The sequence below is a fragment of the Neomonachus schauinslandi genome, chromosome 14, assembly GCF_002201575.2.
Source record: "Neomonachus schauinslandi chromosome 14, ASM220157v2, whole genome shotgun sequence".
In the NCBI taxonomy this organism is placed as follows: Eukaryota; Metazoa; Chordata; class Mammalia; order Carnivora; family Phocidae; genus Neomonachus; species Neomonachus schauinslandi.
The window spans coordinates 36061719-36089264 of NC_058416.1; the positions used below are offsets into that span (position 1 = coordinate 36061719).

Sequence of the window (27546 nt, forward strand, 5' to 3'; positions counted from 1 at the left end):
GAAAAGAGCCACAGTGACCGGGACAAAATGGGAAAGGGGAGAAGGAGCTGGTTCTCTGGGTTCAGTGGAGGGGGCTAGGGACAGGGCATAAATGTAAGCTCAGGGTCTGACCTGACCTGGGTAAGCCTATGAGTGCTGTTCTTTGCACTGTTTTTTTTTTTTTTTTAAAGATTTTATTTATTTATTTGAGACAGAGAGAATGAGAGAGAGCAAGCACATGAGAGGGGGGAGGGTCAGAGGGAGAAGCAGACTCCCTGCCGAGCAGGGAGCCCGATGTGGGACTCGATCCCGGGACTCCAGGATCATGACCTGAGCCGAAGGCAGTTGCTTAACCAACGGAGCCACCCAGGCACCCTGTTTTTGTTTTTGTAAGATTCTATTTATTTATTTGACAGAGAGAGACACAGCGAGAGAGGGAACACAAGCAGGGGGAGTGGGAGAGGGAGAAGCAGGCTCCCCGCTGAGCAGGGAGCCCGATGCGAGGCTCGATCCCAGGACCCTGAGATCATGACCTGAGCCGAAGGCAGACACTTAACAACTGAGCCACCCGGGCGCCCCTGTTCTTTGCACTGTTAAACCATGTTCCATCCCTGATCTTTGTGTACTTACAATTCTAAAAAATAAGTTTCCAACAGCAGGGAGTCTGCACAAAGGGAATTCTGTTCATTCTCAATTCTGTTTCGAACGTGTTAAAAACGGGAGCCCCCCTCCAGCTGACATGTCCACCTTGCTGTAATAGTGGGTGCGGACCGCTTACCCCTTTTTGTGTCCACAGCAGAGACAGCCTGGATCAGAAGAGGTGCATTTGATTCGGAGTACTCCACAAAGACGAGCAGCAGCTTCAGGGCTGTCTTCACCACCAGCCGGAACTACCCAGAAAAGAGAAAAGCATCATGCAGCTGTGGACGGTCTGCGTGCACCTGAAGGCAGGCTGGCCCCCATGCTTGCTTTGGCCTGGGGAACTCTTCTCCGTGAGTACACAGATTCCTTTGCCGGATGCCTCAGAAGCAGGAATTAGTATTATCTTCATTGCACAGATCAGGAAGCTGAGGCTCCAACTATCCCGCCCACAGCCAGAAATAGAACCAGATTTTGAACCCAGGGCCTCTGGCTCCAGAGCTCACACCCTGTCATCTCTCAACAAACAAGGTAGCACTTGCCACGTCGGTTGCTTCATTTTATCCAGACTAGAGCACTATGAGGTAGGAACCATCACAAGTCTCGTTTTTCCAGTAAGGAAGCAAGCACAGCAAGGTAAAGGACTTGCCCAAAGCCACACCACTGAGCTGAGGCAAGCAGGAATCTGAACCAAGCCCCGTCCTGCTGGGCCCAGGACACAGCCTTTGTGAGGAGCCACCCATAGCCCAGGGGCCTTCCGTCACACAGGCCACAGGTTACCCACCCAGAGAAATTCCCAAGCCTCCCAGCTGAAGCTTCGCCAGCCCTGGGGGCTACCTGTGTAGGGGGGGTTTTCAGGTCACCTCCTGCCCCATCCCCCCAGGTGCTGCTGCTGCAACTCATTACCCATAGTCTCCCTTCCCTGAGTCCCGCCTTCCAAGAACCCCCTTCTAAAGGAACTCACCCACCAACTCTCTCCTGGAAATGGGTTCAAATCATGCATCTAAGAAATAAGGAGCCTGCTCTGGGCTACCATCCCAGCCCCAGCCATTTGCTTGGCAATGCCCTGCCCCCATAGACAGTAACACTTCCAAGGGGAGGGGGGCTGATCTGCATCGTGTCCTGTCTGCAGGACCCAGAACTGCATTTGGCATGGAATGAGCTCTGCGATGTTTGCTCACTGAATGAATGAATCAGTTAATGACCAGTCAATGCACGACCCCTTGACTCCATCACCTTGGTTATGCAGAATCAGCTCCAGGTTCTCCATTTGCAGCCCAAGGAAGACCCAGGCCCTCCCGGAGGCAAGAGCTCACATCAAAATACTAGGGACACATGTAGATTTCACAAGGAACTTGGAGCATCGTGCACCCCACTGTGAATAGTATCAAAACATCACCCATATCAAGTCATTTCCCCAAAGTCATGCGAACACCTCGACCCCCTTGCCCTTTTTCCTCTGGCAAACTTCCCTAGTAAACTCTCTTCTCCTTGACTCCACATCTCTCTCCAGCCAGTGCCTTGGTTCTCAGCTCCCCTTTATAGGAAGACTTCTCAAAAGGATTGCCACACTCCCTACCTCTACTTCCTCACTTCCCACGGACTCTTCAACCCAATCTGATAGGGCTTCTATCACCATCATGCAAATTAAATTTCTCCTGTTAGGGTTGTCAATGGCCTCCATGTTGTCAAATCCAATGGTTGCTTCTCTGCTCACTGCAACCCCCAACAGCACATGACACAATTGCTCCCTCCAAGAACAGTTCCCTGTCACTATGGTTGACCCCATTCTCCGACCTGAGCGGCCACTTCTTTGCTGGCTCCTTCTAGGGTACTCAACCTTTAGGTGGGGGAAGGCCTTAGAGTTCACTGCTGCATTTTTTCCTTCTCTTACCACACACTCTCTCTAGGTAAGTCCATCCAGTCTCTTGGTTTTAAATTCTATCTATGACTCAATGCTAACTGTTGCACCCCAGGCCTGACCAAACTCCTGGGCTCTGACACCCACCTGACCCCTGACATTGCTACTCATATGCTAACAAGCACCTCAAATTCAGGTGGCCAGAAGAGAACCCTTGATCTCACATGGGCTCATTCCATCCCACCTACCATCCCAGCCTGTTCCCTCCACTCCCCATGTCAGCACAAGGTCCCGCCACACACTAAGGGGCCAGTGGGGTCACCCTGCACTTTTCTCACCGGGGCCCCTCCACAATCATACTGAGGACAAGCAGTGCGTTGGGCTTCCGTCCTCACCGTTATGTCCTTACCGCCCTGAAAATGGAATTCTTTAGAGGGCTCTAAACTCTTTAGAGGGTTTTTACCTGTATAACTTGAGTCCTGCATTCAGTCCTCTGCTCCCATACTAGGAACAGACTGAATTCCAGAGTATTTTTTTCAACCACAAGGTTGGGGGCAGAAGGGGAAGGCAAGGCATAATGAACTGCTCTATCTTTGTATGTTTGGAACTGTAGACAGTTCTTCAAGTAAATAAAACAACCTAGCAAGCCCAGGCAACTTCCTCAGTGGGAGGACTATTATTAAGTAGATTAAGCCTTCTCAGTGCCTTCCTGGACAAGATCCTGGCTGGTGCCCACCCCACTCCTCCCATGAGCTGGTCTCAGTGGGGGGGGGGGGGCCTTGTGCCCCTCTCATTAAGGTTCTTCCTGAGCATCTCTGTGGTCACAAGATCTTGGGCAACACAGTCCCAGGGACCCAGAACCCCCTAGCCATTCTCCCTCATGAGGCTAATTTAAAAAAAAACAAATCCATGGTTTTCTAGCAAAGTCTTTTTTTTATTGGTCTCAACATGTCTATTCATGTCTGCTTCTCCTTTGTTGTAAAGGCTGTTTGGAGCTCTTTTGGCATTGTATTTTTATTAAAAAAAAAAAAAATCCCAAACTCTTCTGATTCATGATTTTAGGCTTCTATTGAGCCTAAGTTTACATTTATGTGTGTTTAGAAGCCTTACTATGTGAAATTAACAAACATGTTCAATAGTTAAACTACTTTAGAGAAAAGGGCAGAATGTGAATTTATGGAAATGCATGGTACTAATTGCAAGCATGTCCTAACTAATCACCAAGTATGTCCAGCAGGACTCCTCCCCAGAAATACCTTATTAGCATTACTGTAGAGACTTGAAAGTAATAAAAGCACATTACTTTAGAAGGTTTCTACATCAACCCTGATTTATCCAGAAATCATTTAATTTGATGCCCACAAGTATCTGGAATGCAGTCAAAACCCTCCAAAGCCTTGGAACAGCCACAGCAGAGGCCACACACCCATTCCTCCAAGTCTAAACATGCTGCTCATCACAAAGCTCTTAAAAATCCACCCTTGGTGCCACTGCACTGATCTGAGACACATTCTAACAGGAAGGGCAAAGGAGGTTGCCAGCCCATGTCCACCGGGAAGGGACAAACCACAGGACAGCAAAAGACCAGAGACGCAGGCACGGTGTGGCAGCAAGAGCAAGGACCACAAATGAGGGAGCTGGGGGCAAGCTACACGGGGGCCAGCACACACACCACAGCCCGGCTCCACCGCTGAAGGCTCCTCCAGGGGACAAGGCAGTGTCCCTCCCATGTGAACTGTTGGATTTTCAGCTCTGCCTGGTGCTGCCTCATGTTCTGATGACAGGTTTCACTGCAATGATTTACAGGCTCAAACATACGCCCATCTGTCTACACCAAGGAAAGTCAGTAAGAATTGATTCTTGTTCTGAAAGTACATCAATCTCATGAGAAGGGAGAGCGACCAGTCATAAAGAAGTACAGGGCAAAAAGGAGTCAGTCTCAGAAGCAGTGGTGCAAAGCCAAGTGGGCAAATTCCTCACATCTGGAGACTTCTGAGTGACCACCTGCTAAGGCCACTGCAGAAGAAATACTGAACCTGGATGGTGGTGCAATGGCTGACCCCGTTTAAGGTCCCTCCCATCCCAAGAGGCTGTGCTGCTTCTTTCAACAAGATCGAGGGCTTTCCAGATGCACAGCACCCAACAGGGTTCTGTGAGGGGATAACAAAGCCATGGTCCTGACTTCACAGACATGGTCGTCTCGCTGCTGAGAGAGGACTGAGAATACCTCCACACTCCACAACTGAGTGTTCTCTGTACTAGAAGACCTCAGAGCCAGGTTGCTGAGGACAGAGAGCACTTGCCAGAAGATAGCCCTGACAGTGGGGAGGGAGAGTCAATAGAAACGGCTTGGAGCTGATCCAGCTGCCTGTGGGTTTCCATGGAAGAGAAAAGCTGGGTGACAGCCTTTGGGTTCATGCTCCCACAAATAATCCCACTTCCTTAGGGCTAGAGGAAACACGCCGGGGGTCTAGAGTCAGCCCTTGAGCTACACGTTCCCTGCCTTTTATATAATTACATTCTAGGGAATACTAGTATTCTATTTTAACACTAGTCCATTATAATAAATTATGCTTTATATTGCTTTAAACCATGTAGCTAAATCACAGTATTTAACAGGACTCTGAGACCACCCCTTTGTTATGAGGGAAGGACAAGAACACGCAGCCAGCTGTGAATTGTGTTTCTCTTAAGTATTTAGCACGCTTTGGGGGCCACTGGGCTGAGCTTTACTTTCTGCTTCAACTATCATTTTGCACTCCATTCTTACTCAGCATAAAAGAGAGGCCATCAGCCTTCAGAGGAACAGAGATGCCTTTTGACGGAGGGATGTAATGTTTGTCGGGTCAAGCCTCGGTCCAGGGATTGAGCCTCCAGATTCCATAAACAACTTGGGGATCCAATGTGGCCTCCATGCCAGGGAGGCTGAGGCTGAGGGAGGGGTGGCAGGATACCATCAACATAGCACTTTGCCTTTTTTTTTTTTCTTTTCTGGGCCAACCCACAGAAAGAGCATGGTGTCAGTGGTACAGAACCCGGTATCTGGGTTTTAGATAAAATGCAAGTACCAGATGTATGGAAAAGGAATAAAAGCCAGTTTCTCAATAATCTTGCACATTAGAGCAAACTGGAACTGCCTTCATGTTTTATTGTACTTAGAGAAACACAAGAACTATACTTAGAAGGTCAAATATGCTGCTTATTAAGTAGAAATAAAAGTATTCCAAAAAAAATCTCCAAATTCCTACTCTTCTAAAAACTCAACAACCATAAAAAGAAAACAATTTCCAAACCTCAGGATTTAAATTACAAAGGAAGTTAGAAAAACATGCTTCATTCTATTTGTTTCATTTTCCACTAAAAAAGCATAAATATATGTTCTAGAAGTGGATTCTGGTTATTAAAGCTGAATTAGAAATTGGTAAGGTAACTGACTTATAAAGCTTTGCCACACTGTTTACCAGCTTACCAGAACTAACAATATACTGAGTATTTTAACAACAACAAAGAGCCAAGTGACTAAAGACAGTTACTTTTAAGACCTTCTCATTTTAACGCTTTATTTCAATGACATACCCTTAAGCTCAGAATTCCTGAGCAAGCAGCTCAGAACGGGCCCTAAAGCATTTGTAACTGCTTATCAAACAGTCCAACAGATACCTCAGGGTTTGAGGTATCCCATTTTAAGATACTGTCTGCAAAATGAGATGGGTCTGGTCAGAAATCAAGTGTGGGCCCAAACAGATGACCTGAGTACAGAACTCTGGGCTATGGCTTTGCAGGTATCTGGCATGGGGTGGGGGGAGATGCATGGAGACCAGGGTTGGCACACCTGCCAGGACAGGAAGTGACCTGCACCAAAGCCATGAGCTATGGCCTCAGGGCCTGATGGCCGACCTGCTTATGACCTAATGGAATTCACAAAAAGGGAACCAAACTATATTTGTGATTCATGTAGTAGCCAAGTGTGAGTCTGGGAACCACTTAAGGATTTCCTAGTTAGTGGAGAGGAAATCTTGCAGGATGGAACATACAGCAGAGTATTCAGAAATACTTAAATATCAATTTTAAAAATGCTACAGATGAACATTTTCTTTCCATTGAGATAAAATTCTGGGGTTCAGCAAGAGGTTTTCTTTAGAGAACAATGGATAAAAGTGGGCAAGGCCAGAAGATACCCACTTTGCTAACTTTCCTTTAGGATATTCCATGTAATTATGAGGAGTTGGATGATAACAGGTAACACAGATCCACTCTGTTATTATTAACTAAGGAACAGCAAAAACTCGGCACTAAAATACTGCCTTAAAGAACACCCGGGTAATATTTACAAAATGAAGGCGAGAAATCAACAGGGTTGGATCCTTGTCCAGTTAGTGACATCCCCATTCTCAGATGCAAAGTCTCGTGTTCTAGAAGGCTACCCAACTTGTCACATGACTCATTTCTGAAGAAAGTCAAAGGAAAACACAAAGGCCAATCTGACTCTTTCTACTGTACTATGGGGAGCCCCATCTTTCCTTCTGATGCAAAAACTTAAGCCTTGGGGAAATGAGACAAATACGCTCTTGTGAGCTATAACCAAGGTTAAAGAATTTTCCTAAGCAAATAATCAGCCCTGGAAACGCAACAGAGGACAACTAAGCCTGAGGAATGGTGAATATTAATTGAAAATGTGAACAGGGCAGAAGGGTCAAAGCCCCACCCCCTGCTCCTGTTTCATAGGGATCTTGCCTATGTAAACTAGGAAGCTACTATTCTGTTTATCAACAAGCCTCTTGAGAGTTATGGTTCCTACCACAAATCAGCTCCCTGAAGCGGATCATCTCAGAGTGGATTGAAGAAGTTGCTGTCCAGCCCTGAAGCTGGAGACCCATTCTGGACCATAGGGTCCTCTCAGCATACCAGCTCCCATAAGGTCTGGCTCAAATCTCTGGTCTCTCCCCTTGACATCTTCCTAAAATAATAACGAGTGAAACTATTTCTTCTTTTTTTTTTCTTCCACTGAGATTATCCTCATATGGGGCGTCCAAGCAATCACACGGGTGAGAATTCGTTTTCTGGCTGTATATAGCCAAGTAACCATCAAGACAGTGATAACCCTTTGTACCCACCATCCCTTTAACACAAATATTACTTGAACATGCCATTAAAACTTGCATAATTTTTTAAATCTTAAAAATGAAACACTGAAAATAGGGAAAAATATTCAAACACCACCTCATTTGCTATGTTTTTATGAAGTTAGTAACAAAGCTCTTTAAATCGAAACAATTCTATTAATATGAGAAAAGCCAAATGAATTACAGTTCATTTCTATGACTATTACATAGGTTTTAATGTTTTACTGTAATAACACAGGAAAATGCTTGTAATATAGAGTTAACTATGTAAGAAAGATTCCAAAGATGAGAGGAAAATGTACAATGTTAATGTTTAAATCCATATAGAAGTATTTCAGGTGATTTTGACTTTTTTTGTATTTCTAAAGTTTTATGCAAAGAGAATATTACTCTTTTGATCATAAAAAAAATCAGTGAAAGTTTTAAAAACCCCAAGTCCCCACCCCTGTTATCAAGAAACTAAGCAATCAACAGAACCAGATTTAACTCAATGTTGCAATTCTATAATTCACAATGATCAGTATGTTAACTCTGGTGGAAAAGGTGGACAATGTGCATGAACAGATGAGAAATTTCAGGGAAGGGAAACTAGAAAGGGTCAGATGGAAATGTTAGAAATAAAAAGCATTGTAAAAGAGATGAAGAATGTATTTCACAAGTTCATCAGGAAGACTCGAATAGCTGGGCAAAGAATCAGGTAACTTGATAAGTCAACAGAAATTGCCCACAATGCAACAGAGGAAAAGAGAGTGAATCAGTTTTAACCATGCAAAGCATATCTTTATGCAACATTTTAAAGCCTAAAACTTTCCCTTCCTGGACAGAAGTTAGATGCAAGAACATCTTAACAAGCATCCTACTGAAGGTAAAATGATTCTAATGAAGGCACACAATCACCATTTCCTCAAGTGAGGATCCAAAGATGCAGACATTAAAAACCTTGGAAAATTATGTACCTCAAACAATGGTACATAGGATGTTCCCCTAGAGTGAGAACAGGAATTCAGATAATGTCTTCTCAACATGGCAACTCTATTTCAGTTTCTACATTTGAACATGTTAATTAATATGATCCCTCATGATACTAATAAGAATAAGTGAGCATAATATTTGTCGTTCTGAGATTTTTACAACACAGGCACCTCAAAGAATGCAAAGTTAATGTCCCCATTTTCAGAAAAAGGATTACCGATGAAATGGAAAATTGATATCCCACACTTTATTAAACCCTCTATTGATCCCTGGCAATATGCTCCAAAGGCTTTCTGGATGAATGTCTTATAAGCACTTAGAAAAGAGAAGGAAACACCTGGGACCAGCAGTTTTCAGGTGAGCAGGTTTTGGCAAGCTGAGCATATCTCCCTTTTTTAAACAGGAAGTTGGTAGAAGTTTTAGGAAAAGTGAGGTTAGCTCACAACACTGGGCACTTATGTGCAGCTACGATAATCAGTGTTTTACATATTCTCCACTATTACTTTCATTCCCATTTTATAGATTATTATCCCCATTCTATAGATGAAAAAATAATCCACCCAAAGGATCACACAAGTGTATTTGGTCTCAGAGCTCCGCACTTAACAGCAGATGCAGCATACCTTGACTTTGGCCTTAGAACTCAATGAAGAAATGAGGCTAGAATATGATCAGAGGTGGGTGCCTTCCCACTAACTGCACCAAAACGGCCTTAAAATGACTGATGAGTGTCAACCTGCAAGCTTCATTCATCGGCTTAAGCATTCCTTGCCTATATCGACATTTTGGTTAATGACAAAGAAGCTCTGCTTATTAAATTTATATTAAATAAAACTAGAATTAACAGTTAACGTGATGAATGGCCAAAGCAAAATGCAAACTAATCTTGAGGCCAGAACTCTGACCTGATACCAATGGGAACAAATGCAAAGCCCTGCATTTAGGTGTAAATCAATCACGGAGATACAGAGTAGAAGAAACTAGCAAAATGGCTGTGTAATAAACCAACCAACCCAACCCCTGGGAGGTTTCGTACATTATCAGTCTGATGTGCGCCAGCTCCCAGGGCAGCTGCTGCAAAACCTAATGAATCCAAAGTGGGATTTGTGGAAGGAGGACACTGTCTGCAGGATGCTGAGGAACTGCAAGTGATGTCGCCAAGGACTTTCTGTGGAAGCCATCAAGTTTAGCTTGGACAGGATGATATGTTTGATGGCCTTTAAATACTCAAAGAGCTTCCGGGGGGAAGTGAGGGTGTGTTGCTCCAAACAGCAAGCAGTGCATAGTGTGCTTAATATCAGAGAGGTGGACGCAGGTCCCAGGAAGGCAGGCTTCCCGCCGATTCCAGGGTCCAGCAATGGTGCTCCCTCTGCCTCTAGAAGGATCAGGAAGGTGGCTGGTGAATATAAGGAACATCTTGAACAAGACTTTGCCATCTCTTCAAGGCCAGGGTTCTGTTTTATATTCTGTGACTCAAAAAGAGCCTCAGCTCTCACTCCCACGTGGGGCATCTGTACGGATCACACAGCAGTGACATGCCAATGACCCGAGACCAAAGAGCTCCCTGAATCTCCTCTCCTCTTCCTGGAGCAACTGAGAACATGGATGCCCTGGCTTAGCCCTCCTTGTGGACACGACCTTCACCTCAAAACCAAGGTGCCGAAGTTCTCCTGCCAATGAATCCCAATATCCTACTTCTTCATTCCTGCCAGAGGCTATACCGGATTCCTGGCTGCCCTGACTCAACACTGTGACCCTATCTTTGATTCCCGCTTTTATGTATCCATATCCAGAACCCCAAACCTACGAGGCTTTTCCTCAAAATATCCCCATGTTTCCATGATTCTGTTTCCATAGCAACTTGTGCCTAGGTATCACCACCTTACAGTTTCGGTAGTGTGCAAGCATGCCTGTCCCCACCCAGCAAGAAGAAGCCTAGAGATCTGTGATCAGCACCCTGGGGCACAGCTGAGAAAAATTAGATTCCATGGGGCTGACGGAAAAATGGAGACAGCAGGGTGAGCCAAGGTGGACAGCCATCCAGAGAGTGCAGATTCCGTGACTGCATCCGGAGGCATCCCTGGAGAACCCACAGGAGGTGGGGGCCCTGGGGCCTCCCCGATTGACCAGAAGGGGATCCATACAGAGAGACAGACTTCGTGTGTTAGAGTGATGAAAGGCCAGGCTGCACAAGCCGAATCATTTCACCCCAATTAATTAGACTTCCAGATGTATGAAGAGCAAAAAATCCATGCTGTGTGAGAAGTCATGGGATGAGCATCTGCTTCTTACCTCTGACTGGGGAGTTTAAAGATGGGCTTTTGTAAATAAAATGAAACACTTTTTTTTTCTTTCTTTTAAAAAGTGATTATTTGGCTGCAAATGCATCATTTTCTCCTCTGGCTAGGAGTCTCAAATATCTGCAAATATGCATTGCATAATGACCCTCTGGCAGGCTGCAAAATCACATCTTGTTGCCTTTCATGGAAGGAAAATGAAAAATTATGAAAACAGAATGACAAGCTTTCTCTAACCCAAGATTTCATGTATCAACTCTGTGCCTGTTTAAGGCAGAAAGAACAGGATTTTAAGGTAAATCTTCTAGGTTCTGAGAAATCGGACTCTTAGTCAAAAGAAATCCCTAGGACCTCTGGCTTTCCTGATTTCTTAATGTGAATGGGGAAAACCTATGTGTAAGGAGGGGACCCAGGCTTCCTTCTTAAGACCTATGGGGGGCGCCTGGGTGGCTCAGTTGGTTAAGCAACTGCCTTCGGCTCAGGTCATGATCCTGGAGTCCCTGGATCGAGTCCCGCATCGGGCTCCCTGCTCGGCAGGGAGTCTGCTTCTCCCTCTGACCCTCCTCCCTCTCATGCTCTCTGTATCTCATTCTCTCTGTCTCAAATAAATAAATAAAATCTTTAAAAAAAAAAAAAAAAGACCTATGGGTTTCAGGGGCACCTGGGTGGCTCAGTCTTTAAGCGTCTGCCTTCGGCTCAGGTCATGATCCCAGAGTCCTGGGATCGAGCCCTGCATCGGGCTCCCTGCTCAGCAGGAAGCCTGCTTCTCCCTCTCCCACTCCCCCTGCTTGTGTTCCCTCTCTTGCTGTGTCTCTCTCTGTCAAATAGATAAATAAAATCTTAAAAAAAAAAAAAAAGACCTATGAGTTTCAGGTCGGTGCAGCCATGCTTTCTGCAGATCCTCACCATCCTGTCACGGCCCTGGGGGCGGGGGGGGATGTCAGGGGCCACCGTTACTGGTTTTGCAAGTAAGAGGAGATCTCATGAGAACTACACCAAACAACAGTTTGGGGGGGTGCTGCCACTGTTGACTTATGGCCACTAGCCCGGAACCAAGCACACCATGGAGAACAGAGCGAGACCTTTACCTGACAGCACAGTAAGTGGACATGGGCAGCAGGTGTCACCCACAGTCCCCTCTCACAACACTGTAAGCTCCGAGGCTCAGGCTGACTGATGGCTCTATTTTCTCGCCCTCATAGTGACCAGCTCAGGATCGAGCACAGAAGCTGGAGACTATTATGGACCCTCCTTTGGGAAATGAGAGATGGAGGGAAAAAAAAGCACTGAATCCACAGATGGGAAGGAAGAGATCGCTCCACCCTAGACAGAGACCCCAGGGAGAGATGCCCAAGGTCACAAATATTTGTGTGCTGGACAGGGAAAGGAGGCTGGGGAGGCAGAATTCCTACACACTCATTCTTGAAAACTTTTAATTTTATGATTTCTCCATGTTATTCAGAAATGCAATAAGGAGGTTCCTTTTTTAAAGATTTTATTTTATTATTTATTTGAGAGAGAGAGAGCACAAGCGGGCAGAGCAGCAGGCAGAGGCAGAGGGAGAAGCAGGCTCTCCACTGAACAGAGAACCTGATGTGGGGCTCGATGCCAGGACCCTGGGATCATGACCTGAGCCAAAGGCAGACACTTAACTGCCTGAGCCACCCAGGCGCCCCAGAAGGTGCCCTTTCCATTGCTTTCCTTACAAGAATGAATCCCAAGAAACATCGGCAGGATGTGTTGAAACATATTAGACTCTGAGCCCTCTCCCATGTACTGAGCAGAGAAATGATCCCTGTTCGGTCTGTTTCCTTTTTCTCTTTCTTTTCCTCCCCTGGGGTCTCTCCTCTCACTTTTCTCCATCTCCCCCTCTTTCTTTGTGCCTTTCCGTCTGTATCCTCCTTCCCTTCCTTCGGTCCCACCACCTAGATTTTGCCTGCACTCTGTGCCCTTCCTGCTGATGAGCTAAAAGACTGTCATGTTTCCTACCGTAAGTATGTTAGATTTTACTTCCTTTTAGAAATAGCGCTGGCTATTGGTGTTTCATCACAGCTGTAATAAAGCTACAAAGATTTTTTTTTCTGAGGTAGGGGGAGGGGAGGGGCAGCAGGAATGGGAGAGAGAATCTTAAGCAGGCTCCATGCCCAGCACAGAGCCCAACGCGGGCCTCGATCTCACAACCACAAGATCTGAAATCAGGAGTCAGACACTTAACCAACTGAGCCACCCAGGTGCCCCCAAAGATTTCTTTATTCATCTACAACATTTGCCAGAAGTCCATCTCTACTGCAGAATCTCCTTCCATCTCCCTAGACTGTGGGGTCCTCGAGACCATCCAGAGAGCCTTGGGAAGGGAGCAGCTTCCAAATGAACGTGAAGGTTGGGGAAGGCTCCCAGCAAGAGGAAAGAACAGAAAACACTGAAACAGGATAGGTGATATAAATCTTCCCTCAGCCTGGCTAAATCAACTCGGCAAAGCCAGCATTACATTCAGCATCTAAGGTCACCCACAGCAGTTTGTAAACAGTCATTTCCATTTTCCATAGAAAACAAAGCCAAACACAAAAAAGAGAGAGAAGAAAAGATTGTCAGTCTTCTGAGAGAAACCATGGCTAGTTCTATTATGAATTGGGGTGGGGGGGAATCTATCATCAGTAATATGAGGAAAAGGAAACCTGAGAGGGAGATGTAAGGGTTAACCACGGATCTGGGACCCAAGGAGTCCTGAATATCAGCGCCAGTCACAGAGAAAAGTCCCCTCCCACAACACAAGGGCGCCATCACAAGACTCTGGAAGTCTGTGAGGACCATAAACCCCAAACGGGATCTGTTCTCCAAAGTCAAATCAGGGCTGAGCCCTCACTCCTGAGGTACAGCAGAGTCTTCGGGAAGCAGGTAACAGGAGAGGTTGAGCTAGAGGCTAGTGCACACCAGCCTTGATAGGCTCTCCAAAGTGGGTGTGGGAGCAAGTACGGGGATGGGGAACAGTTTGGGCTGACCACATGCTCTCCAGGGACCCCCAGAATGTTATGTTGATTCTGTGACCTGTGTAAGCCAGGTTCAAGTCGCCCATCCAGGCCCTCTAGATGCCACTCCGCCTGACCCTGTTGCCCATGACAGTCACTTAGATCTCCTCCACGATGCCCCACCCACCCTCACCCCAAATCTGACCACACTCCAGCCTGGGTTCATTTGCACCTGCTCAAGACAGGACCCCTCCTCACTCCTCCTCAATCCGGCCCCCTCCAAATGGGTCTCCCATGTGAGGACCCAGGGAGGAACACACCAGAGCCTTGCCCAGCTTCCGGTACACCTCAAGTGATGGGTAGATCTGTTTCCTTAGCGGAGCGTTTCCAGAAGGCGGGGGTCTCACGCCACGTCATGCCTGGATAAAGTCACCACGTGCCAAGATCCACGGGGGAAATGAGAGTGTTCTCCTAACGAAGCACTACTTTCTCAACTTATGAGATGGGGTAACATTATTTATCTTATCACAGCCTTCTGTGGATTAAAGGAGATAATGCTTGTAAAGCACCTACTATGGTCTCTGGTGCCTGGTCAATCTTTACTCAATGTTAGTTAGTTTTCTAACTGATGGCAGAGTTGAAAGGTGGTCTCACATTCCTTTAACTACATATAGGAATAAGCATAGACATATGTACAACACAAAAGTATGTCCTTAAGTAACTGAACATACATGAAGATGAAACAGAGCAGCTAAGATCGATACTGTATGCATGGTACATCTTTTAATTAAGCATTAAAAACCAGAGGTGCCAAAAGCATCTGATTAAAGCTTAAAAGAAGAAAACATAAAATGCGTTAAAAATTCAAAAGCTTTTTGCAATTTGAGTGTATTTTTATATCTATAAAATAGTAGTCCTCGCTTGTACTGTTACACGGCTTGGAACCAAGCTCAACAGAATTTCTGTCTGCAAAACCATCTCAGAGAGGAGAATCAAAAAAAAGGTGTATGACATGCAAACTGAATAAAACGTTCAACTATAACCTTCTCTTACCTTTGACCCAATGAGCGTGTATAGCCACTGAATGGTTTCATTGTGGTTTATTACTCCATTCATCCCATCCACATACAACATAATCTGGCCCAAAGCTACAGAAGAGAAGAGAAAAAGGAGGAGACATTATGGCTTTATATGTACATGTAATCTTCAGCGATCATAATGTTGGTTGAGATTTTCATACTTTAAGTACACGGTGTGTCACAAACCAAACCTGAAGAGATTTCCTGAGCTCTGAAATTAGCTGAATCTCATCTCAGAGAGAAAGCGTTGACCATAGCAGAGGAAGCAAGGGCTATTCCTGGTGTCTGGAAGATGCAATTAAGGTACCAAATCTAGTGATTGTTGCTTCTGTGTGTCTTGATGTATAAATGCATGTTTTTATGTTTCTATATCTGTGTGCAATCCCAGACGGGGCAACCATATCCCTCGGACGGTGTCTGGGTTGGGGCCTCCCACTGGGGCCAAGAGGAAAAATCAAGTTTTTAAAAAGCAACCTGGCAGGTCTCAGATGCTATGGGACCATCCTGAGCTCATACAATTTTAATCCTTTAGATAAGAGATAAATATATGTTTTATTATTTGCAATTCCTTTAAAAGACTTTTCAGATTTAAAAAAATGTCAGAAAGCATGAAAAAAAAGCATTTGTCAGACACCAAGTCCCAAATTCCTAGTTAAGGAAAAGACAGTCACTACATATTATCTTTATTCACCAGAAAGAAAATACAGGTCATTTTACTACCTTTTAAAAAAAGATTATTAATTCTAATTTTTCAGTTCCCTTAATACAAAAAAGCCATTTGGATTCTAGATAATGAACAAACAGAAGTTACATATGCTGAATAAGTTTCCTTAAATCATGCGTGACCTCCCAAATCTTCTTTCACCCATAATTAATTGGCACAGGATTGACATTTTTAGGCAACACTTTTTTTCCTGGTCACAGTAGGACATCTCATTGCAGAAAATTGGAAAATATAGAAGAGTGAAAATAACTCATAATCCCATAATTTAAGGATAATCATTCTTAATATATGGATCTATCTTCTTCCATTCTTTTGTTTCTTACACACACACGTTTATACATAGGTCATAGGAAAATGGTGCTGAATGAAAATAGTAAAGCACAAAATAGTGAGTAGACACTAACTGCATGCATAGAAATATATGTGATGTTAAAAAATAGCCAACAAAAGATCAAACAAAACCACAGAATCATTGAGAAAAATGATGCTCTTAAGTATGCAAAAACTCAAAATTTTAAAAAATTGAGTATTTTCTTGAACATTGTATTTTTGAAAATAACAGATTCATATTCTATTTAATGATGAAACACTGGAAATACTCCTATTAAAATCAGGAAAACTGGGCGCCTGGGTGGCTCAGATGGTTAAGCGTCTGCCTTCGGCTCAGGTCATGATCCCAGGGTCCTGGGATCGAGTCCCGCATTGGGCTCCCTGCTCCTTGGGAGCCTGCTTCTCCCTCTGCCTCTCTCTCTCTGTCTCTCATGAATAAATAAATAAAATCTTTAAAAAAAAAAAAAATCAGGAAAACTAAAAGATGACGCCCACCAATCCCCATGATTATTTAGCCCTGTTATAGAATTTCAGGCAAATTTAAAAGACATGAAAATTAATGAAATGTAGGATGGTTGGAAATGAATACATAATACTGTCACCATTTGCAAGAAATAGAGACCTGATTAAAAATTCATCTACAGAATTTACTATGAAGAGATCACAATTACAACCACTTTCTCATCTTCATAAGAAAGGTGGAACATATAAAGAAAGCCAAGTTTAATGTAAAGATATAATAGTTAAAAGGACATGACAGCAAATATGATAAAGGTTTAGATAATTTATTGTATAAGTAATTCATAAATTGATAAGAAAATACTAAATGCCAAGAGAAAAGGTCAAAAGCATTTCATAAGAGATGACAAGCTAGTTTACAATAACACAAATTTGTCAGTCATCACTATAATAAAAAAATTAAAACAATAATGAGGTAGCATTTTCAGTTAAATCAGCAAAAATATTTTTAAAAAAATAATTAGGTATCAAATGCTAGAGAGTTAAACAAGTACCTTCACACATTGCATTACGGGCGGCAAGGCAAACGGATACAAATCTTGTAACAAGGCTACTTAGTGCTGTAACTGTTTTAAATTGTTTCCATTTATTTAATGCCCACTGTGTGCCATGCTCTGAGGGGGCATTTTATATGCATTATTAATACAATAGCCCTCTGCAGTGGGTATTGTTAGCCCCACTTGAGAGAAAAAACAAACAAAAAACCCCCCCAAAACAAGGTTCTGAAGAGTACAGGAATGTACTCTAAAAACCCCATCGATACCAAGGGGGGAGCCTACCTGCAGCCAGGTGCAGGGTGGGCAGGCTCCTTTATGTTAGTACTGGGAGCCTGAAAGTCCTCCCTAAGCTCTTCCCTGTCGTGGCAATTTCAGGAATCTGTCCTAAGGAAATAACCCTCAGGGGAAAAAAATGAAGCGGCAGCAAAGAGAGTCACTGAAGTGTCACCTGTAATATTAAAATTAACTAGGACTTAAATATCTATCATAGTTCTAGAACTCAGCTTTGGTAAATGAGTACATATGTTATGTCCTAACCCATAGCCAAACTGTGGAAAGAGCCAAGATGTCCATCGACAGATGAATGGATAAAGAAGATGTGGGATACATACATACAATGGAATATTATGCAGCCATCAAAAGGAATGAGATCTTGCCATTTGCAACGATGTGGATGGAACTGGAGGGTGTTATGCTGAGCAAAATAAGTCAATCGGAGAAAGACATGTATCATATGACCTCACTGATATGAGGAATTCTTAATTGCAGGAAACAAACTGAGGGTTGCTGGAGTGGGGGGTGGGGTGGGAGGGATGGGGTGGCTGGGTGATGGACACTGGGGAGGGTATGTGCTTTGGTGAGCGCTGTGAATTGTGCAAGACTGTTGAATCACAGATCTCTACCTCTGAAACAAATAATGCAATATATGTTAAGAAGAAAAAAAAGAAGAAGAAGAAGAAGAAGATAGCAGGAGGGGAAGAATGAAGCGGGGGAAATCGGAGGGGTAGACGAACCATGAGAGACGATGGACTCTGAAAAACAAACTGAGGGTTCTAGAGGGGAGGGGGGTGGGAGGATGGGTTAGCCTGGTGATGGGTATTGAGGAGGGCACGTTCTGCATGGAGCACTGGGTGTTATGCACAAACAATGAATCATGGAACACTACATCAAGAACTAATGATGTAATGTATGGTGATTAACATAATAAAAAATTTTTTTTAAATGTTCCTGATAATTAAAAAGTAGAAAATTATAAACATGACATTATGCAATAAAACACTCAAGTCTTCATGCATCGAAGGGAAGGAAAACACATGAAATAGTAAGCTTATGGCTGGGTATCTACTCTTTGGATATATTTTTGTTTTTCCATTATGGGCATCAATTATATCTACAATAAAAAAGTAAATAAATATATAAAAAGGAACAAAATAAGACTGTATAATATAAAGTGTTAGGTGTTCTTCTTGGTTTACAGAATTTTTTTCCTAGCTCATCCCTCTCAAAGTGCTCCTCCCTCCCTCGGGAAGCTACAGCCCCCACTTCAGGAATAGCTCTGAGAATTCAGTACATTCTACCCCATTTTTCCATCCCCCCTTCTTTCCTCCTCTCCCACTCAAAACAAACTGGCAAATCTCCAGGGAAGAGAAGTGTGCACCTCTGTCCTTTTCCCATTCTAGTTCCACTGTTGAAGAAGCAAATCCAGAGGCAGATTTTAACACCTGCCTCTAAATTAGCCTAAAGGCATGGGGGAAGCCATCTACTCTTCTGCCTTTGGGGAGATGCATCCTTTGAGAGGACCCTGCCCCTAAGGCTGAACAGCTGGGAATGGAGGTCTTTACCCTCACTGCCCAGGGCCTGGCCTCAGTGCTAAAAGAAGCCCAAAAGGCCAAGGACCTTCTACAAAAGGCTGCTAACTGAGATTTAAAGCCAACTGGAATTTCTGTAAGTTTTCTGTGACCAGCTTCCCTCCAAGATTCTATTTTTATTAACAAATCCCACTGGAGGTAACTCACCAGAAAGTTCATGTCTAATGGAATTCAAGATTCTGATCACACTGATTTGTCATATTTTTTTTTTTTTAAGATTTTTTTTATTTATTTATTTGAGACAGAGAGAATGAGAGAGAGCGAGCACATGAGAGGGGGGAGGGTCAGAGGGAGAAGCAGGTTCCTTGCTGAGCAGGGAGCCCGATGCGGGACTCGATCCAGGGACTCCAGGATCATGACCTGAGCCGAAGGCAGTCGCTTAACCAACTGAGCCACCCAGGCGCCCTGATTTGTCATATTTTGATCAAAACTTTCCCACTAGATCTTTTGTCCCCTAGCCCTTACGCGAAAGCACGGCTTCCTGTCAAATCCACTGCAGACACAAGAGGGCGCTAAATAGATTTAAGTGGGTTAATACCACGTTGATTCAATCTCTGAACCCCACCAACCTAATGTGGGCCGGTGAATAAAACACAGAAAGAAAAAGGAGAGGGCCTGGGTCATAGGAGCCATGAAAAGCAGTGATCTGCATTTTCAAAAGGATGAGAAAGAGGAGACTGTCGGAACACAGTGGTGGGTAATAGCCCAGGTCTGAAAACAGACTGCCCAGAGCATCTGTCCTGCCACGGGTGGACTTTGCTCTAAGCATACTTAAGAATATCTGTGCTTCGGTTTCCTCATCCGAAAAGTGAGATAGTCATATTGCAGTATCCATTTCACAGGGGTGTTGTAGGGATTGAGTTAGAACAATGCCTGACTCTGAGTAAGTGCTCAAAAATGTTAGTCATTTCAACTACCTCACTGAAGTCAATCCCTTATCTACTGAACAGAAGCACACCACGAAAGAATCTCAAAGACACCAAGTAGGGGAGTAGACCCTCTGCCTCAGGCCAAGTCATAAAAATGTTCTCCTGTATTTTTCTCTAAACATTTTGTAGTTTTATTTCTTTAAATATATGATCCATTTGAGGATAATCTCTGTGTAAATTGTGAAGTTTAGAAGATTTTTTTTTCCCATACAGATGTCCATTTGATCTAACACCTTTTGAAAAGACTATTCTGTTTTTATTTCATTGCTTTTGCAAATTGGCAAAAAAAAAAAAAAAAATCAACTGTCTCTGTGTGGGTCTATTTCTGGACTCTGTTCCATTCGTCTGTCTAACCCTTTGCCAATAACACACTATCTTGATAACGTAGCTTTAGAGTAAGTCTTATAATCAGGTAATATGATTCCTACAATTTCACTCTTTTTCAAAATTGTTTGGGCTGTTCCTGTCCTTCGGCCTTTTCATATAAATTTTAGAAACAGCTTGTCTAAATCTACAAAAAATCTTTCTGAAAGTACTATGAGAAATACATGAAGTCTCTAGGTAAACTTTAAGAACTGACATCTTGGCTATGCTGACTCTTCTAATTCATGAACTATCATGTCTATTAATTTATCTGATTGTTTTGATCAGTGCTTTGTAGTTTACAGATTCTGTATGTGACTTTTTGCTAAATTTTAAGTTTTTCACATTTTTTGGAGCTACTAGAAATTCTATTTTGGAAACTTTTCCATTCCCAGCTGCTTATTACTAGCACATAGAAATAAAATTGATTTTTGTGTGTTGATCTTGTATTCTGTAACTTTGTTAAATGTATTAATTCTAGGAATTTTTAGGTTTTGTTTTTGTAGATTTTTGAGACTTTCTACTTAGACAGTCATGCTGTCTGTGACCAAGAACAATTTCATTTTTTCTTTCCCAAACTATATCCTCCCCTTTGTCCACTTTGCCTGACTGCAATGGTTAAGATTTTCGGTACAAAGTTCAACAGAAATGGTAAAAGTGGACACCCTTGCTTCTTCTCAATAATTGGGGGAAGGCATTTAGTCTTCCACAATTATATTAGCTGTAGGTTTTTTTTTTTTACATTGCCCTTTATCAAGGTGAAGAAGTTTCCCCCAATTTCTGGTTTGCTAAAGTTTTTTATTAAGTGGATGCTGAATTTTGTCAAATGCTTTTTCTATTTCAACTAATATGATCATGTGGTTTTTCTTCATGCTGTGAATGTGGTGGGTTACACAGAGTGAACTTCAAATATTTGAACCAGCCTTGCATTCCCTCTTGGCCATGGTGCATTATTCTTGTTATATATTGCTGCATTTACTGATACTTGCTGAGGATTTTTGCTTCTTGGTTCGTGAGAGATATTGGCCTGTAGTATCCTTTGAATCTCGTATCATGGTAATTCTGGCCTTATAAAATGAAGCATTTGGGGCGCCTGGGTGGCTCAGTTGGTTAAGCGACTGCCTTCGGCTCAGGTCATGATCCTGGAGTCCTGGGATCGAGTCCCACATGGGGCTCCCTGCTCAGCAGGGAGTCTGCTTCTCCCTCTGACCCTCCTCCCTCTCATGCTCTCTGTCTCTCATTCTCTCTCTCGCAAATAAATACAATCTTAAAAAAAATAAAATTAAAATAAAATAAAATAAAATAAAATAAAATGAAGCATTTGGGGAAGCATTCCCTGCACTTCTATTCGCTGGAAGAGATCATATAAAATTGGTTTTATTTTGTCTTTAAATGTTTAGATACACCTGGAAACTATTTGGGTCTGGAGATTCCTTTTTAAGAACATTGGTAACTGCAAATTAAATTTCTTTAGTAGACACTGTTAATAATAGTTAAAACAGGGCTTATCAGGTTATCCATTTCACCTTGTGGGAGCTTTGGCAGTGTGTGATTTTTAAGGAATTGGTCCATTTCATCTAAGTTATCAATTTTATGTGCTTAGAATAGTTTATAGTATTCTATTACTCATTTAATGTCTGTGGGATCTGTCATGATATCCTCTCTTCATTCCAGATGTTGGCAAATAGTGACTTTTTTTTTTCCCCCATCATTATTGCTGGTCATTTTTCTTTTAAAAAAATCTTTTTGTTTCACTGATTTCTTATTTTCTGTTTTCAATTTCATTAATTTCTACTCTATTATTTCTTTCCTTCTACTTGCTCTGGTTTTTCTTTTTCTTTTTTTTTTATTCTGGTTTTTTAAGGTGAATGTTCTTATTTTTTTTCCTAATATAAGCATGCAATGCTAAAAATTTCCCTCCATGCATTACTTCAACTGCATCTCACAATTTCTGGTATTTTTATTTCCAATTTGTTCAAAATACTTTCTAATTTCCATTGAGAAGTTCTCTTCGGCACAGGGATTATTTAGAAGTATGCTGTTTAATTACTAAGCATATGGAAATATTCTTGTTATCTTTGTTATTTATAGTTTAATTCCATTATGGTCAGAAAACCTATCATATGGCTTTCTTTTAAATTTGCTATAGTCTGCCTTATGACCTGGGATGCAGTTCATCTTGGTAAATGTTTTGCACACTAGAAGAGCATGTGTACTCTGTTATAGTTGGTTGGAGTACGCTAAGATTCTCAGTTAGAGCTGGTTGGCTGGGGTGGGGGTGGGGGGGCTGTTTAGTTCCTCCATAGCTTTGCTAGTTTTCAGTCTACCAGTTCTATGGATTATCAGAGAGAGGAATATTAAAGTCTCCAACTCCAACTGTAACTGACCATTTTTCATTTCTTATTTAAGTTTCTGCTTTATGTATTTTGAAGCTCTACACATTTTTCATTTCTGGGTGAACTGACCCTTTCATCATTATAATGTCCTTCTTTGTCCCTTCCGTTTTTTTTATTTTTCTTCAAAGTCTACTTTCTCTGACGTTAACATGGCCTTCTTTTGATTAACGTTTGCATGGTATTTATTTCTGTATTCCATTGCTCTAAAACTACCTATAGCATTATAACTAAAGTGGATTTCAGCATTTAGCTGGGTCCTGTGTTTTCATTTTGATGATCTCTGCCTTTTAACTGCCATGATTAAGCCAGTCATGTTTAATTAATGGTGCATCTAAAGTCAGGTTTATCATTTCTAATCATTTATTGAGTCCATCTAGTGAGCTTTTTATTTTGGTTATTGTATTTTTCATTCCTATATTTTCAATCTGGTTCTTCTTTAGATCTTCTGTATCTTTCTTTGCTTAGACTTTCTATCTAAGTGTCACCTTTCTTCCTGATGCATTTTTAGAATGGCTGCTTTAAAGTATTTGAAAAATCTAATATCTATGTTGCCTTGGCACTGGGGTCTGTTGATTTATCTGTTCCCATGCAAGTTGAGATTTTCTTAGTTTACTGTATGCCAAGTAATTCTGGCCTATTTCCTGGACACTTTGAAAATTTTAAGACTCTGGGTTTTGTTTAAATATTCCAGAAAATGTTGACATTTTTGTCGAAGCAGGCAATTAGCCTGGTTCAACTCAAGCCACAAGTTCTGACCTGCCTGTCATGGGCTCTGGTTCTAAAGCCAGTTCCGTTTTCAAAGTTCTTACTGTGCTTTTTGGATTGATCCTGCATGTGTCCCATCCAGTTTGAGACTTGGACATGACCTACCTTGTTGTTTCATTCTCAGATTCTCCGGTCAGATTCATGCATGTACAGTCTGTGAGAACCCAGGGCTTCCTAAGAAAAAGTCTCCAGGTAACTTTCCTGAGCCTCTCCTTCATTATCTCCCTGATACTTTTAGGTTCCCCGGGACTCCCCATCCTAGTCCTTCAGCCAGAACACTGGGCCATCATATACCCTATTATGCCTCTTATTTTCTGTGACTATGTCCTCATCTGGAGCCAAGTTGTGGGAGAACCAAGGGTAAAAAACAACAGGTGTGACCACAGTTCTATCCGAGAAAAAGGTTATGCCTCCCTCCAAGTTTCGGGTGTTGCAGGCTCCTGCTGTTCGCACATTGCCCTGGCTGTTCTCACCCCGGCATTACCTAGGGGCTGGGGTGCAACGTAACACAGAAAAGAATTAGAAACATGGGCAACTTTTGTACTCTGAGTGTTTGGAGTCCCTTCTCCTCCTACTCAAGCCAAAAGCAGAAGGCTTCTTCTGGAATGCTCTCTGTCCACACAAATGCCCACTTCTGGGTTTCAGGCTGATCGGAGTCCAGACCAGAGAATACAAGAAAAATGTTAAAAGTACCATCAGTTCAATTCTATTTCAAAATCTAAACTTCTTCCCTCCACCTGCCATTTACTCTTCAGAGTCCTTGAGTACTTGCCCTATGTGTTTGCCCCAGGTTTATGCTTGCACTGAATGAGAGACGGGGTTGCGTGTACTCATTCCAGCTCACCCAGGACCGCATCTCCTCCCTCCTCTGCTTTGAGAGTGAGAACTGCAGCAGCGACACAGAAGGTGGCCTGGAGAGAGTGTGTCCTATGAGGTGTGTGGGGGGAGCTTGGCCTCTGAGGTCTAACCCCATGGTTTTCAATCCTTTCTCTCTCCATCCTTTCTCTTTCTTCCCTCCTCCCTCATTTTAACTTCCCTTCCTTCCTCTTATTTTCCTTCCTTTTTTAAAAGCTAGGGGTCTTTTACTCCAAGTAGCTCGTGAAAGGAATCCTAACATGGTCAGCAGATAATTCCCAGGTGCTTTGCTAGATTTTGACTGCTTCCCCCACCTTAACACTGGATCCCCTACCCCACCCTGCCTACTGCACACAGCACCCGGTCACCCAGGCTAGATACTGGAGCTCAGGTGCAAACCTGCATCTTCAAACACCCCTAGGGAGTTATGAAATCAACCTAGTGAATCTGGACCAGCAATATATTTTTTTTTTCAGGAAACAGAATAGAAAATAGAGTGCATTTCATTTATTCAAATAAGGACTATTTTTATTCTATGATAAATAGGAATTTTCTTTCCTGTAGGTGTCCAGCCACAAAAGTTTAGAATCTACTCCTCTAGACTCCTTCCCTTATCTTCCACCTCCATCCAATGAGTCACCTAATTCCCTCAATTTGTCTTCTGAAACAGGCTGCAAATTCATCTTGTCTTCCATCACTGCCTCAGGTCCTGCTTTCACTGTCTTTCTCGAATTACAGCAACTGCTGATCCCAGCTGGTGTCCCTACCTTGACTCCCACTCTTTAGCTAAGCCAAGGTAGGTGTTGTTACCACCCAATTTTCCAAAGCGTCAAACATGTCAGCTGAAGCTGGAAAACCTTCTGGCTTCTCCTACCTCAGGTTGAGGCCTGGGCCCCTCACCTCCCCAGCCAACCTGCCTGCCTTCTGGCCCAGACCACCTGGGCTCCTGTGCCTCTGAACCTTCTGCCACCATCTAAGGGCTTCTACACTAAGCCTAGCAACCCTGAATTCGTTACCTACACCTCGCACCTAAGAAAATATATAAAATATACATTCATTCCACAGACTGGAGCTAGATGTAGTTTTTCCAAAAAAAAGAATTTCTTACACCCCAGAGACATACAAGAAAACAATTCCAAATTGGGTATTTGCCTGCCTGTTCATGTCCTTTCCTTTGGCCAAAGATGCCAAAAATGCCATGGAAGAAGCTGGAAGGTAATTCCTTCCTGGCAGAATCACTCTGACGTTTCAAACAAATTGCTCAAACATTGCTGCCCCATGTAGTCTTTTAACAAACCCTTCACCCATTCTTTCCTCTTATTCAATATTACAGGGACATTATAGGTCACATGTGTTCTGGAAACAGACACAGAGATTCAGGAGCTACATTACCTTCTTAGGGGAGTTCATACAATTTAGGCCTACGTATTTTGAAAGCAAGGTGGTGGTTGTTGTTTAAAGTGCTGTTATAACTACGGCTTATATCACACAATCTACTCCAAAAGAGCCCATTTATGTACTAGATAAGGCTTGGTTTGTAAGCTAAGCATCCACTTATATAGTTGACCCTACAGTTCCATCATGAAACAAAAGATTCCTCCCACTGAAGTCAGAGTATTTCAGTTTACCTTTCTACATCACCTTCCTACTGGGGTTTTTTTGGTTGTTTTTTTTGTTTTGTTTTGTTTTGCACGTTTGGGTAACTTTTCATTTTGTATAATTCCAAAATTATAAAGAAGTTACAGGAATAGCACAAGGAACCCTTTACTTGTATACATTTTACCCAAATTAATTGTTTACATTGTATACCGTGTAGTTTATCGTTCTCTTTCTCTGAGCCTTTTAAAATTTTTGAATTAAAAAAAATGGGTCTATTTAAGGTGTACAACGTGATGATTTGGTAGACATACACGCGGTGAAGTGACGACTCCAGTCAAGCTAATTAACACGTCTCCCCACACAGTTAACATTTGTGCGTGCTCAGAGCACCCGAAACCTACTCTCTCCGTCTGTTTCAGGAATTTAACACGGCGGTAAGGAGGGTCAGGCTTGTCCGTTACATCTCCAGACTTATTTATTGCACTTATCGATTCTTGGTTTTTCTTCACAAAAGCAGGAGGAAGGAAAGCCTGTGCTACAGCCATTTGCTAAGATATTTTACCATTTGAAAATGTGACTGCACATCGCTATTTACTTAACCCGAAGTAGAGAAAAATAAGCTGTACGAAAAATTAAAGAAAACCTGCCTCACCACAAGGGCAACTGTCTGCTCCTAACAGCTATTACTGGTCACGAAGTCCTTTTCTGGAGGTGGGGGAGGGTGACCTGTAACTGGCTCACTGGGGGTGAAGATGGAGGTGGCCGCATGGCCACGTCCCATCAGCCCCTCCTGGAAGTAGACGTAAGCCCCAGATTGACCCGGCTTTCTTCAGCCAGAACCCAGTGGAGGCTTCGACACTCTGCAGTGAGACTGCTTAAATCAAAGTTCTCTCCGGAGAGGGGAAGACCATTGCTACCACTAAAACCTTATCTTCGGGGAAGGGCTAATTCATCTCAAACACCAGATTTCAACTTCTTTGAATCAGGCCCTTAAAACTTACTCTTCTTAATTCTGGAATGGATTTGCCAATCCCCAATTTCCATTATTCACCAAAGTCCGCAGGAAATAGGGAAAAGAGGTTGATAATGGTGACATTCTTGGAGCTAAGTGGAGACCTTGGAGTCTGAGTTATTATTATGCTCATCCGCCCTCAATAACAAGCCTGGGCCCAGTCTTCCCCCAAGGGCAACTGTCAAAGCAATACTCTTTCAACACTGATTACTGCATGAAAATTAAGGAGAAAAAGCTGCCAATTCTAAACTGGAGACAAGAATGTAATCAACACAAAGCGCTCCAACAAGGTGTCAAAGTTTTGAGTCCCCAGCTGACATCTAGCAGGATCTGCAATGCAAATTTTCCGAAGCACTCTTAGAAAAATGACTAACCTCCCTTCACCCCTGAAGGCCCAAAAGGTGCCCAAGATAAGTTTTAAAATAAATCAGGCCTAAGAGCCTTGCTTAACACTTGCAAGCTTCACCAGTAAGACCCAGAGAAGGGAGGAGGGCCTTCCACCCAGGTTCCCTAGAACAGGATCATTGGCATGGTTCTTTCTGATAGACCTTCCCACCAGGTCATTATTCAGCCAAGCCCCGTCCGCATCCAATACTAGTCACACGAGACCAACTTGTTGCTGGCCTATTCCTTCATCTTCCAACCAGCAGCAGAGTTCAAACCCCAGTTTCTCACGCTCAAAGTTTAAAAGGCCTTCACCAGCCATCCGTACAGGACCAGCCTCGTTACTGCCAGGGCTGCTCTCTGGCCTCAGTACACCTAGGCTCCTGGCC

General features: G+C 43.0%; 1 protein-coding gene across 3 annotated transcripts in view; it reads right to left on the minus strand.

Moving 5' to 3' along the window:
- FHOD3 (formin homology 2 domain containing 3) overlaps positions 1-27546 on the minus strand; it is a 454219-nt gene that overhangs the window by 172239 nt on the left and 254434 nt on the right. For all 3 annotated transcript variants that reach the window (XM_021686312.1, XM_021686311.1, XM_021686310.1), the window contains exons 6-7: positions 14891-14985; positions 758-869 (exon numbers count right to left, since the gene is read on the minus strand). In XM_021686312.1, coding sequence (XP_021541987.1) covers positions 758-869; positions 14891-14985 — 207 coding nt within the window. The remainder of the gene's footprint in view (positions 1-757; positions 870-14890; positions 14986-27546) is intronic.